This window comes from Mastigoproctus giganteus, chromosome 7 (genome assembly GCF_048544385.1).
Source record: "Mastigoproctus giganteus isolate SK-2022 chromosome 7, ASM4854438v1, whole genome shotgun sequence".
In the NCBI taxonomy this organism is placed as follows: Eukaryota; Metazoa; Arthropoda; class Arachnida; order Uropygi; family Thelyphonidae; genus Mastigoproctus; species Mastigoproctus giganteus.
The window spans coordinates 128,965,222-128,979,535 of record NC_143581.1 but is presented as its reverse complement, the minus strand read 5'-3'; the positions used below and the strand labels follow the sequence as shown (position 1 = coordinate 128,979,535).

Genomic DNA, 14,314 nt, shown 5'->3' with positions numbered 1-14,314 from the left:
GGAGGTACAGGATGAATCAGTCTTGGAACTCTTTGCGGAGGAAGAAATGGACACGGGACAGCGTCCATTCTTTCCCAAAAAAGATAAAGCCAAGACTGATAAAAGTAAGCCCTCAGCACCTCGGAAGCCGCCTGATGGACCCACCAAGCCAAAGTAATGGCTAAATTCCTACAATGGAATTGCGTGGATTCCGGCAAAATACTGATGACATCAAGGCTCTCCTGCAAAAGCACGAGCCACTTTGCTTTTGCTTGCAGGAGACTTATCTAAAGGCAAATGATGATCCCACCATGCATAACATCACAATCTTTCGTAAGGATAGAATTGCAGATGGTCCTGCTCATGGAGGAGTGGCTATCCTTGTGGGTAATCAGACCCCAGTTCAGTCCTTGCTAATTACAACCAGCATAGAGGCTGTTGCAATTTGCCTTACAGTGGGATTTTTATTAACGATCTGCTCTATTTATTTGCCACCTGGGACAGACATCTCCCAGGAAGACCTTGATGATCTTGTAATGCAGTTGCCTCCCCCTTTCTTACTTCTCAGGGATTATAATGAGCATAACACCCTGTGGGGTAGTGCTAACATTAATGGAAGGGGACGAGTCATAGAGCGTATGCTCAATGACAATGACCTTTCCCTTCTAAATATTGGAACAAATACCTTCTTCCACATGCCTGCCCGTACCTTTTCTGCCATTGATCTTTCTATCTACTCCCCTTCTCTACTCCCTTCACTCACTTGGGAAGTGGAAGAGAATCCATACGGAAGGGATCACTTCCCTGTGATAACCTCGTTACACAGTGGGAGACCGTGTCTTCCTTTCAGGTTACCACGGTGGAAGATTGATCAGGCTGACTGGTGTGCCTTCCAACATCAGGCAAATTTTCATCTGAGCACCGTCAGTCAAGAGCCTATCAATGATGCAGTAACGTACATCACAGAAACTATTGTCCAAGCAGCTGCGAATGCTGTTCCAAAAACATCTGCCCGGTTTCCACCATTTCCCAAACCTTGGTGGAATTCACAATGCACAGCAGCAAAAAAGGCTCAAAACAAAGCGTGGGGGATATTCCGCCGATATCCTACCACTCTTAATCTAATATCCTTCAAGCGTGCACGAGCCAAAGCACGCTACATTCGCCGTCAGAGTCAAAAGGAATCATGGATCCGTTTTACAACATCTATTAACCAGGCTACCAATTCTAAGGTAGTCTGGGATAAAATCCGGAAAATGAAGGGAAAATATACATCCCACCCTTCTTCAATCCTAGATTATAATGGATGCGCTATTGCAGATCCAACTGCAATAGCCAATTCTCTTGGGGAAACTTTCTTCAACATCTTTGTATTTCCCAGAGTTCCTGGTCGTGAAACATAAAATTGAAAAGCAGGCCCTTAGTTTTAAGTCCAAGGGCCTCTATCCCTACAATGGGGCATTCACTATAGAGGAACTGGAAAGAGCCCTCACTCTTTCCAATGCAAATGCTGTTGGACCAGATGGCATCCATTATGAAATGATTAAGCATATTTCACCAAAATCTATGGATTATCTGCTCCTTCTATATAACAGAATCTTTATTGAAGGGCAGTTTCCGGATTCCTGGCGCAAGGCAATCGTTCTTGCCTTCGCTAAGCCAGGAAAGGATCCAAAAGTCACTACTAATTACCAACCTATTGCTCTGACTAGCTGTATGTGCAAAATTCTGGAGAGAATGGTTAATTTTCGTTTAATATGGTATTTAGAATCAAATGACCTTCTCTCCAACATCCAGTGCGGCTTCCGAAAAAAACAGATCAACTCTTGATCATTTAATTAGACTGGAAACATCCATCCGGGATGCTTTCCTAAAACGTGAACACTTGGTGTCAGTGTTCTTTGACATGGAAAAAGCGTATGACACAACTTGGAAATTTGGCATTTTAAAAGATTTGCATAGCCTTGGTCTTAGAGGCCATCTTCCCATTTTTATTAGAAACTTTTTAGCCAATCGATCTTTCCAAGTTCGTGTGGGATCCTCACTTTCTCGTTCCTTTAGCCAAGAGGAGGGAGTTCCACAAGGATCAGTTTTAAGTGTCACGCTTTTCGCCATCAAAATAAATTCCATCACAGAGCAACTTCCTCCAACTATAAACAGTGCCCTCTATTTTGATGACTTTAGCATATTTTGTCAGTCATGCAACATGAGGGTTATTGAAAGACAACTGCAGAAAGCCATTGATTGCCTTAATTCCTGGGCACTTGCTAATGGCTTCAGGTTCTCGCCGGAGAAGACCGTTTGCGTACATTTTTGTCGTAAGCGTAATCTTCATCCTGAACCTGAATTAAGGCTCGGACAAGATGCTATTCCAGTAGCAGCGGACACAAAATTCTTGGGACTCATATCCGATAAAAAACTGACCTTTCTGGATCACATCCGTCAACTCCGCACAAAGTGCACACGAAGGCTTAATATTCTCCGCTCGCTCTCCTCTACATCCTGGGGAGCAGACCGATGCACCCTTCTACAGCTTTACCGTGCACTTGTGCGATCCAAATTAGATTATGGGTCCCAGGTATATTCCTCAGCCAGAGACAGTGTCCTTCGATGGCTGGACCCTGTCCATCATCAGGCCCTCCGTATCGCTACTGGAGCATATCGCACATCTCCTGTCCAGAGTTTATACGTCGAAGCAAATGAAACACCGTTATCTTTTCGACGTAAGCAGTTGTCTCTAAAATACACTTTAAAACTGAAATCCCTGCCAGACCATCCTACGTGGCTATCCGTTTTTGAGCCACGATGGGAAAATTTGTACAATACACTTAAGACTGCCAATCGTCCTTTAGGTATTCGTCTCTAAGAGCTACTCATAGAACTTAATATCAAGGTAGACAAGATTGCCCAAACACCGAAACAACCCCTTCCACCCTGGCATGCTCATGTCCCTTAGAAATTGGGGAAAGTCGGACACTCCATCGTCGGTCTACCTGCAGCTTTATTCAGCACACCGAGCTGAACATTCTGACTTCGCACCAGTTTACACAGATGGTTCGAAGTCAGAATCATATGTGGGATCTGCTGCTGTCTTTACAGACACCACTACATCAGAGCAGATTCCCTCTGAATGCAGCATATTTACTGCAGAGCTGCACGCTATAGAGTTAGCCTTGGATCACATTAGTGAATGCCAATACCAATGGTTTATTTTATATTCTGTCTCTCTCAGTGTGTTACAGGCTTTAATATCCGTGAGGTATAATCCTCATCCGGTTCTGTCTAGCATTCAGCAGAAGATTCACTTCCTCCGAGAACGTGAATATGATATCCACTTCTGCTGGATTCCCAGCCACATTGGGATTAGGGGAAATGATTTGGCTGACACCGCAGCCAAATCAGCAATCCCTAATAATAATCGCTGCCTGTCAGTTCCCTATACAGACTACAGGCAAACAATACAGCAGAAGATACACTCCCAATGGCAGGATTTGTGGAATAGACAGACTGGGAATAAATTATATCGTATAAAGCCTGTAATTGAACCGTGGCAGTCTAGTCTGCGCAGGAATCGTAAGGAGGAAGTTGTTCTTGCCCGGACCCGCATAGGACATAGTCATTTGACACATTTGTTTTTGCTGAGGGCTGATGACCCTCCTATGTGTGAGTCCTGTGGCACAATTTTAACTTTTAGACACATTTTAATTGATTGTCCAGATTTTAGCAGTATCCGTTTTACCGCTTTTAATCATCTGGCTGAGCCGTATACACTCAGTCAGATTTTATCTGACAATGACAATGTGTCTGCTGTTTTTAGTTATTTTAAATCAATAAAGGTTTTTACTTGTATTTAATATTTACATGTTATTGTTATTTCTTTATTGATTTATTTTTTCTACATTTTATACCTTTGTTATTTTATATACTGACATGGTGACCTAAGTAATTAGGTCAGTGAAAATTTAAATTTTTTACATATCACCGTGTGAGTTTGGCGCATTATAGCCTTAGTTGCTAATGCGCCAATAAAAACCAAACAAACAAACAATCGCTGCTGGCAAAATTCCTGTATATCATTGACAAAACCCCTTGAGCTGCCCTCTCAGCCTGACTGCATTGCTCAGAGAAATGTATATCTGACTGCACAATTACACGCATTTTTTTTTTTTTTTTTTTTAATTCTCCACTATCCTCAGTGTGGTACCACACAGTTGTTTATGTTAATATGGGATTACTGCTTCCTGCATATCAATGTTAAACTTCAGTTGTCACTTCTCAGCCCACCTGCCTAATTTGTGTAGTCCTTGTTGCAGTTGCATACCCTGGTTATTGTAATTTACCACCCTATAAATCTTTGTATCATCTGAAAACTTAGCTATAAAACCTGATATGCCTTCATCAATATCATTCAACCGAACCTTGTGTGACACTACTATCAACATTGGTCACAAAGAGTGTCTGTTGATAACTAGTCTCTGTCTTCCCTTACCATCCCCTTTTCTATAGCATAACTTTCCCTTACTGCTACATTGCTCTAGTTTGCATATTTTATGTACAATAGTATCAAAAACATTTTTTTTTAGAATCTAAGTATACAATGTCAACTTTATTTTTTCCATCCTGTTCCTTTGTTTCTGCTTTTTAGTATTCAACCAATTCTGAATTTGCTGTCAGATTATCAAAACTAGATCGCCCCTTAACAAATCTATGCTGTGACTGCAATATAACTGCATTCCAATATAGGTATTCTTGCATTACTTCTTTAGCCAATGACACCATTATTTTTCCTGGAACCAAAGTCGATCTAGGGGGCTCACATCTGGTGAGTATGGGCTTGGCACACCCTGGGTCCTGATATGCCCTTCTACTTCTCTCTCTCTCTGTCTCTCAGGGTCACTCATAAATTTTTTTTGGCTGGTGTAGCATAAGCCTCAGGCTTCTTTGCATCATATGGCTAATAATAATAATGGTAATAATAATAAAACAGATCTTTAGTTTCTTATGTCACCCTTTGATTCCCTCTGTCAATTAAGGATACATTCACAAAGCTCCAATCCATGGATGCAGTCATAATTATGGATAACGATTTGCTTACTTCCTTTGTTGCTTCCCTCAATTATAACTGGATAGATTCCATCCATTCAGATACCTTTTTTATGTTTAGCTTCAACAAGTTCTCTTCCACTTTCCTCTCAGTTATCACAAAATCATTTAGCTCTATGTTAGAATTTGATCAACTTCTGGCATCCCTAAAAAATGCCTCCTGTGTGAATGTAGATGCAAAATACCTATTCTGTAGCAGCCTGACCAGGATTATCAACAATTAAACCAATCGTATCTAGTGGACCAATGCGATTCATCCCTTTCCTCCTACTGTTTACATAAGTAAAGAAGTCTTTGTTACTTTTCTTTGCATTCTTTGTCAGACAGACGGACATCTGTAATCTGCCTTAGCTGGCCTATCCCCTCCCCCTTTGTAACTTGATTGCAAACTAGTTAATATATATTATAGACTTTTGTATCACCTAACAATTTATATATGTATTCCATGCATTTTTCTTCTCTGCCACAAGTCTGATCAGTACATCTAACATTAATTTAGGTCTAAGGCTTGAACAGTATCTTTTGGTTAGTATAAAAAGCCTAGTAACTTCTATATTTAATTCCATAAATGCTTCTCATTCAAAATTTGTTGTTTAGTAACGTCATTAATTGGTCCCATTGTATAGAATTTAAAAACTGTCTAAGACCTGTGTTGTCACCATTATGAAAGCAAAAACCTTTGACAGTAGTTACATCTTTAATTAAATCCCACAACAATACACTGTAATCACTGCCACCAAGTAAATATTTTGTTTGCAGATTCTTAATGCATGAAGAGATGCTGCTGATAATCAGATCAAGGATGGTTTGCTCTAACATGCTGGTGTAGAAAACAATCTTCTAGTAAATGCACAAACTTCCTGCTACTGTGTGTGTAACCAACCCACAAGCTCTAGTCAATATCTGAAAGTCAGCATCCCCCATTAGAAAGATCTTTAATTAAATCCCACTACAGTACACTGTGATGACTTCCACCAAGTGGATCTTTTATCTGCAGTTTCGTAATGCATAAAGAGTTACTGCTGATAATCAGTTCAAGAGTATTGCTTTCTGTCATTGCCATGCTAACATGCTGGTGTAGAAAACAATAAATCCACAAACTTCTTGCTACTGTTTGTAATCAACCCACAAGTTCTAATCAATATCTGGCAGTTAAAATCCCCCACTTTAACTGCCAGATATTTTCTGGCAGTTAAAATGGGGCCTGCTCTGTATGTCTGTACAGTTGCTTACACATATAGACTAGGTCAGTAAATTTTTGCAAACTGGATGGGCAGCCATAAATTTTATATACTTTTTAACTAAAAGCAAAACCCCTCCCCTTCTCTTTTCTGTATATATTCTACCTCCCATATTCAAATTCTACATGCCATATGCAGACAAGGTGTCTGAGTGACACCATATCTGCCTTTCTTCAATTGACCCGCACTTTAAATTCATCAAATTTATTTACTATGCTCCTAGAATTATTGTACATGCAAATATACACGCACCTGTCTTTACTCTTTTTTACCCTAACATGAGGACTCCCAGTCCACCTTGAAATTACTGGCACCTTGATTTCCAGGATGTTGCATGTTCCAATGGAAGCAGTACAAAAATTATTTACACCTCTGCCTGTGGCTGCTGTTAATTTATTAGTCTGTATATATCCATCCCTGGCTAACAGGCTTCCAATCCACCTAATGCTGCCTTGAATTCCACTGGATACATGGCATTACACTCTTAGGCAGGTATTATGAAAGAAAGAATATTTTAAGATAAACAGTACTGTTCATCTTGATCCTTCAAATAATGTATTAAGTCATGAAAATTAAGCTCTGAAGCTCTTTGAGATTTTTAAATGTGTTCTCAATCAAATCACCTAGAATTAATTAAAAATAATAAGGTATTCATTTTCAGTAATGCACTTGAAAAGCCTGGAAGACATTTATGTTCAGAGCTGATATCAGTGATATTTTCTTTCCATTAGGATGGTTTTAGGATAGTGGTGCAGAAGTTTTCCTTCAGCAGTGGGTGGTTGATTGTTAGAACAGGTTTCTATCTGTTGTTGTAGAAGTGGATGGGTTGAATAAATTCAAGAACTAGACAAATCCTTGAAGGATATGGATGTGTGAACTGTATAGTTTTATTTTTTTTGGTGCTATATACATTTGCTTTCTTGCATCATTTTCCATTAGTACTACTACTACTATAATTTTATTTTGATTTTACAAAGGAAGAAAACAAAAGACAGGTTGTTACTAAAAGATAGATTTGATTTATACTTTAGGTTTTGGCCTTCTGTGATGTTGATGAGAAGAAGATCAATAGAGGAATATACATCTATGAAGATGCAAAGGTAATGTCAGCATAATGAAGCTACAGTACAACAGTTAAAAACACATTGAGATAATGTTTTGCAGTTATAAAATTGAGAATAGTACTAGTATTAGCCATATAGTGCAAAGAACTCTATGCTTTTGTGGCACTAGCCAAACTATAATTAAGTAAAAAATAATAATAAATAATAAAATGAAATAAACTACACTATACTATACTACCTATTTGACTCCCACCTAACATAGGCAATGGTGGTCTCAAGCAGTTTTTAAATTCTGTACTGTGGGAACAACTGATGATGTTAAATGGGAAGCATTCAAGGAAGTTATCTTGGAAGCTACTAGGCTTTACATACAAGCTAAGAAATACTGTTCAAGATTTAGGTCTAAATGGATGTCAGATGAACTAATGAGACTCATGGCTGAAAAGAAAAATGCATGGAATGCATATAAATTATCAGGTGACATAGAAGCCTATGGTAGATATAAACTAGTCTGTAATCAAGTCACAAAGCGGGTTAGGCATGCAAGGGCAGATTACAAGAAATCTTTGGCAAAGGATGCAGAGAAAAATAGCAAAGACTTCTTTACCTATATAAACTCTAGAAGGAAGGGGGGAATCAGATTGGTCTACTTGATATCAACGGTTTGACTGTTAATGATCCTGCTCAGTTAGCTGGAAAACTGAATGAGTATTTTGCATCTACATTCATACATGAGGAATTCTGTAGAGAAGAGAAAAAGACAGAGTGGTAATCAGTGGACACTGCTCGTTGTGGACTAATGTTATTAGTGGAGTCCCCCCCCCAGGGTTTGGTGATGGAACCATTGTTGTTTTCTATATTTATCAATGATATTGATGAAGGTATAAGAGGCTTAATGTCCAAGTTTGCAGATGATACAAAGGATGGCAGGGTTATTAATGACAGTAACAATGGCATGTGACTGCAACAGGATCTAAAAAAATTAGGCAGATGAGCCGAGAGGTGACAGCTGGAGTTTAAAATTGACAAACGCAAAGTACTGCATATGAGTTGCAGTAACCCCAGTGTAACGTGCCAACTGTGCAGTACTCAGGGTAGTGGAGAATGAAAAAGACCTGTGTTGGGGGGGAGGTAATTGTGCCATCAGATATGAAGTTTTTAGAGCAGTGCAGACAAACTGCCAGAGCAGGCCATAGGGTCAATGATATTCTGGAAATTTGCTTGCAGGGATAAGTAGGTGATTATCCCTTTGTATAAAAGGTGGTGGTCAGACCACACCTTGAGTACTGCATACAGGTCTGGAGGCCACATTTTAGGATGGATGTAGAGCTGCTGGAATGGATAGCATTAGCATTAGTACAGGCATTTGATGCAAGAAAGCAAGCTTATGCAGCATCAGCCAAAAAAAAAAAATAAATAAATAAATAAATTAAAAATAATAATAAATAACCACTTCCACTTCACCCCCTCTGTTCGTTCGAAATACCTGTCCAGCTGAGCCTTAAACTTATTTAGGCTATCAACTTCCACGACAAGGGATGGAAGTCTGTTCCACCAACCAACCAACCACCCTCTGGCTAAAGGCAAATTTCCGCACGTCTATCCTACATCTCTCTTTCCTCAATTTCCATTTAAGCCCTCTCAGGTGATTATTCTGAGCAAGAGGCAGTATCCCATCAGCATTGAGCATGTTCAAACCATTCAAGGCTTTATACACCTTTATCAGATCACCTTGCTGGTGCCTAGTCTCCAGGCACGTAATTTGCAAAACTTAAGCCTTTCTTCGTAAGAGCACCCCTTTGTTCCATTCACTGCTCTTGTTGCCCTTCTCTGTACTCATTCCAGCAGCTCTACATCCTTGAAATGAGTCCTCCAGGCCTGTATACAGTACTCTAGGTGTGGTCTGACCATTGCCTTATACAAGGGAATAATCACCTCCTTATCCCTGCTAGAAAAATTCCTATATATCATTGACAATACACCATGAGCTACTCTTGCAGCCTGTCTGCACTGCTCAGAGAACTTCATATCTGCCTGCACAACCACCCCCAGGTCCTTTTCATTCTCTACCACTGTCAGTGTAGTACCACAAAGTTGATATTTTGCTCTGGGGTTGCTGTTTCCCATATGTAGTACTTTACATTTGTCAATGTTAAACTTCATTTGCCACCTCTCAGCCCATCTGCTCAACCTTTCCAGATCCTGTTGCAGGCATAGTGTCAGTAGTGTCCTTGACAACCCTGCCAACCTTCGTATCGTCTGCAAACTTGGACATTAAGCTTGATATACCATCATCAATATCATTTATAAATACAGAAAACAATAATGGACCCAATACTGAACCCTGAGGGACTCCACTAATAACATTAGTCCACGATGAGCAGTGTCCATTGATTACCACTCTCTGTCTTCTCCCCCTCAACCACCCCTTTATCCATAGCAGCAATTTTCCTCCAATGCCACACTGCTCCAATTTGTGCAGCAGTCTTCCATGTGCAACAGTATCAAAAGCCTTTCTAAGATCCAAATATATAATATCAAAGTTATTCCCTGCATCCAGTTCTTTTGTGACTGCATCATAGTATCCAATCAAATTGGTTAGGCAAGACATTGGTCAGGATACAGAGAAGGGCAATGAGATTGGTGAGCAGAACAAAGGAATGCTCTTACCGAGAAAGGCTAAGTTCTACAAATTAAAGCATCTAGAGACTAGGCACCTGCAAGGTGGTCTGGTTGATGTTTTTAAGGCTTTAAATGATTTCATCAAACCCAATGCTGATGGGATTCTTCCTCAGATTACGAATTTGAGGGGGGCATAAATTCAAATTGAGGAAAGACAGTTGCAGAATAGAATTGTGGAATTTTGACTTTAGCCAGCGAGTGGTTGATTGCTTGAACAAACTCCCATCTGTCGTTGTGGAAGTTGATAGCTTGAATAAATTCAGTTATGAACTGGACAAACATTTGGAGCCGATGGAGAAATTAATGGGAATTAGGTTTTTTTTTTTTTTGATGATGATGCTGTATAACCTTTCTTTCTTGCATCATGTGCCACTACATACTAATGCTAATGTTAAATACTTATCCAACTCGCCTTTGGATTTCTTCAAATTGTTGGCCTCAATCATGGAGGCAATGTATTCCTATAATTCACAGCTAGCTGGCTAAAATAAAACTTCCTGGAAGTCTAAATCTCTTCCCAGGCTAATTTAATTGATGACTCTTTGTTGTGAAATCATTTATAGCAGTGAAAATTTCACTCTCATTCACTTCATTTTTACTTCTTAGAACTTTATACACCTTAATCAAGTCTACTCTAAAATGCGTAGTTTCCAAACTCTGTTTTCCACATTTCTGAAAGTCTTTCCTCATATGGGCATGCTTCTGATAATCTTACCAGGTGAGTTGCCTGCCACCTTTGGATCTTTTCTATATGATCAGCATCCTTTCTTTAGGTGCAGTCTCCATACTTGAATACAGAATTCCAAGTGTGAGCTTAAAATATCAGGAATGCGTAAAACTGTACAGGTCTGGAAGGTATGCCAAATAGTGGAAAGAGGTTTATACTGGAGTTGGAGATTGAAAAGGATATCAATCAGATGAAACAAAATGAACGGATTTGGCATTTGGGCATTTCATTTTCAAAGCCTAAAAACCAGAGTCCAAAAATAATTATCTATGATGGAGGAATTAAAAAAATGGAGCTTTTGGATGTATATATGAAAGAAACTTGAGCTACATGAATGTAGACAGAACAGAGATAGAATCAGAATATAAGCAAAACAAAAACTGGTAGAAACTGGATAATTTAGCTGTCCAGTCGCATATATAAATATTTGATAAATCAGGGAAGAGTTTATATAGGAATGACGTGCTATTGGCTAAATGCATTTTATTTGGTCACTAAATGTTACCACTGCCTATTTGCAGCCACCATGCAAAGAGAGGGCATACATATCACACTTGTCCAAATAGATATAAGCAAGTTATGTGTGTAAACTGCTTGAATTGAGGAAATAAAGCAGATCATTCAGTTAAGGACAAGTGCTGTCCAGAATTTGAAAGAGCACAGAAATTAATAATTGAAAGGACGGATATATCTGATATACAGAATGGAACAAAATAGCTAAAGAAGTTCAAATCAGAATTACTCTAAATATAGAAATGGTACATGAAGCAATCGTAATGGATGGATTAATGATAAAAGTAATATAAAAATAGTCCAGCTGAATGCAACAGTCAAAAGCTCTAGCAGCTGAGCTGAGAATAGCAGACAATTGTGAACAGGTTGATCTGGCATGCATCCAGGAACCTTACAAAATTGATGGGAAACTCATGGGATTCTCTCTGTCTACAAGAATTGTGTCATGCAATGAGCTTAAACTGCAAACCGCAATCATTATTTTCAATCATAACTTAGAGATGACTAGACTGTATTTGTTTTGTAAGTCTCATGCTGTACGTCTCGGTGTTGAAAGTGAGGACGTAAAATTTTACATAGCGTTGATATACTTCCAGCATGGTGCAGATATTGAACCACACTTAGATTACATGGTCTGTTAGAAAATCTGAAAGGACAAACAGTAATTTTGTTTTGGACTCCAATTCGAAAAATACTTCGTGGTATGGCAGGTATACTGATAACAGAATGTTTATTGGAGGAAACAATCAAAATATAATCTCGTAGTCCATAATCAGAGGTCAGAGCATAGAAAATTTTGTATAGTTAATGAGGAATCGAATAATAATGCTACACGTTCAACTATAAAAGGGTCCCAGCAAATAACGAGTTGGAACATTGAGCCTGACTGTGTTTCCAGTGATCATAGAGTTGATCAGGTTTCAGATAACGGAAAAGGTTACTCGTCAAACTGAGTAAACGCAGGGTCAGTTGTGATGATTCTCTGTCTGTACTGCTAACTGGAATCAGTTTGAAAAATTACAGAAACAGAAGGCTGCAGTGTCAGCCCACATGTTAAATGATTTGGGTAGCCCTGGAGCAGTTCATCTGGTGCAGGGTTGGTTATAAAATGCCTCTACAGTTACAATGAGGCATTGTCAAACTAAACATGTGCCTGTTAAATGGTGGACTTCACAGTTGACAACGCTACACAAAGAAACCAATAAAGCCAGGACCAGGGTCGTATTTACATATAATCTAAACAAGCTACAGCTTAGGGCCTCACATTGCAAGGGGCCTCGGTCCATCTTAAAAAAATCCTTTAATATTTTCACAGGTGAACCATAAGAGAGAAGGGCTGAATATATGTTATAGCTTAGGGCCACAACAAGTTTAAATCTGGCCCTGGCCAGGACGATATATCAAAGAAGTAAACGTCGGGGTGAAGAAGATCAAATACATTTAAGAAATGAGAATCAACGACTGAGAAGAAGATAAACGCATCTGATCACAAAAGAAAAATTTAATGCGTGGAAAGAACTTATAAGGGGATGTGGAAACAGTGAACTTTGGGGGCTTAATTTGCAAATTATGTACTAATAAAATTAAACAACCACAGGGAGATATCATGTTCAATTCAGGCTAGTGTGTGAATTGAATTCCCATGTTCAAAGTGATGCTACTACTTGAACATGGGAAGAAAGTGTAGATTTGATTTTAGATAATTTAGTGAGTGACATGAAGACAAATGGGGACCCTGATGACAGTGAAAAAAATTACAGGAGACTCAATTTACTGGAATCAGATTAATCAGGAAGCGTATTAATCGGGACACTTTAACTCCAAGTTAAAAAAAAAAAAAAAAAAAATCAACCAGAAATCATAAAATTCAAGTAATAATTAGAACAGACCTGGGCAAACTTCTGGGGTGAAGAGCCACAATATGAATTCAAAAAGAAGGCGGGCCGCACTTAAAATACTATTTTTAGATATATATTATTTGTTATCATGAAGAAGAAATATAACAACAAAATTATTCTCTAACAACCAAGAATTTAATGAGATGAATGGAACTGTTTTACATCTTTTAACATTTTTTTTTAATTTCAGGTGTTAATTTTGTAGTTGAGATTCTTAAAACTGCTTGTAAATTTAAAACTGCTTGTTCATCGGTGATGCTTGATCGTAAAAAATTTTTATTTAGATTCATGATAGAAAATGTTTGTTCACGTATGTAGGTTGATCCAAAAATAACCAACATTTTTCAAGCAAAATCTTTAAGTTTGTCGAATTTGTCTGAATTAAGAGTATTGTAAAATTTACAGATTTCCTCACGACGGTGCAATTCCCTTAAATCGGTATCCTGCAGATCTATAATCTGAAGTTGTAGTTCACTCGGTGCACTATCAATTTCTATTGAAAATGGGTCGCACACTATTGCCAAACTTGTCTCAATTTTTCGGAAGTCGTCAAATCTTCGTGTAAAGTTGTCATTCAAAGCGTTGATAATTTCACAATATTTTTCAAATTTATTTTCTGGAATCTTCAGCAACTTCATGGTTAGAAAGTCTTCTACCTTGTTAATTAATAAATGTCAAAGGAACCACTGGAATTTTAATTGAAATCCATTCAAACTTTTTACCATATCATGGGCGTATAAATTTTTCCCCTGTAACACGATGTTGAAAGTATTTAAGTGTGTCACGATGTCCAGGGTAAACACAAAATCACAAATCCAATTATTATCAGTTAATTCGGGATATTTTCCATAATATTTTTCAGTTTTAAAAATAGAATGATGTCATCTTTAAGATCCCATATTCGCCGAAGAACTTTTCCTAAGCTAAGCCATCGAATAAGCTATGATATATCTGTGTACTCGGATTCAATATCTTGAAGAAAATTAACGAATTGTCTGTGTTTCAGTCCCCCTCAATCGTATTAAATTTACTAGTTTAATAATACAAGATGTGACATGTTCAACTTTTAACACATTTTTACATAATACTTGTCGATAATACAATGAA

General features: G+C 38.4%; 1 protein-coding gene across 1 annotated transcript in view; it reads left to right on the top strand.

Moving 5' to 3' along the window:
• LOC150083193 (queuosine-tRNA galactosyltransferase-like) overlaps positions 1-14,314 on the top strand; it is a 374,131-nt gene that overhangs the window by 284,239 nt on the left and 75,578 nt on the right. The window contains exon 11 of the mRNA XM_090377897.1: positions 7,355-7,423. Coding sequence (XP_090234023.1) covers positions 7,355-7,423 — 69 coding nt within the window. The remainder of the gene's footprint in view (positions 1-7,354; positions 7,424-14,314) is intronic.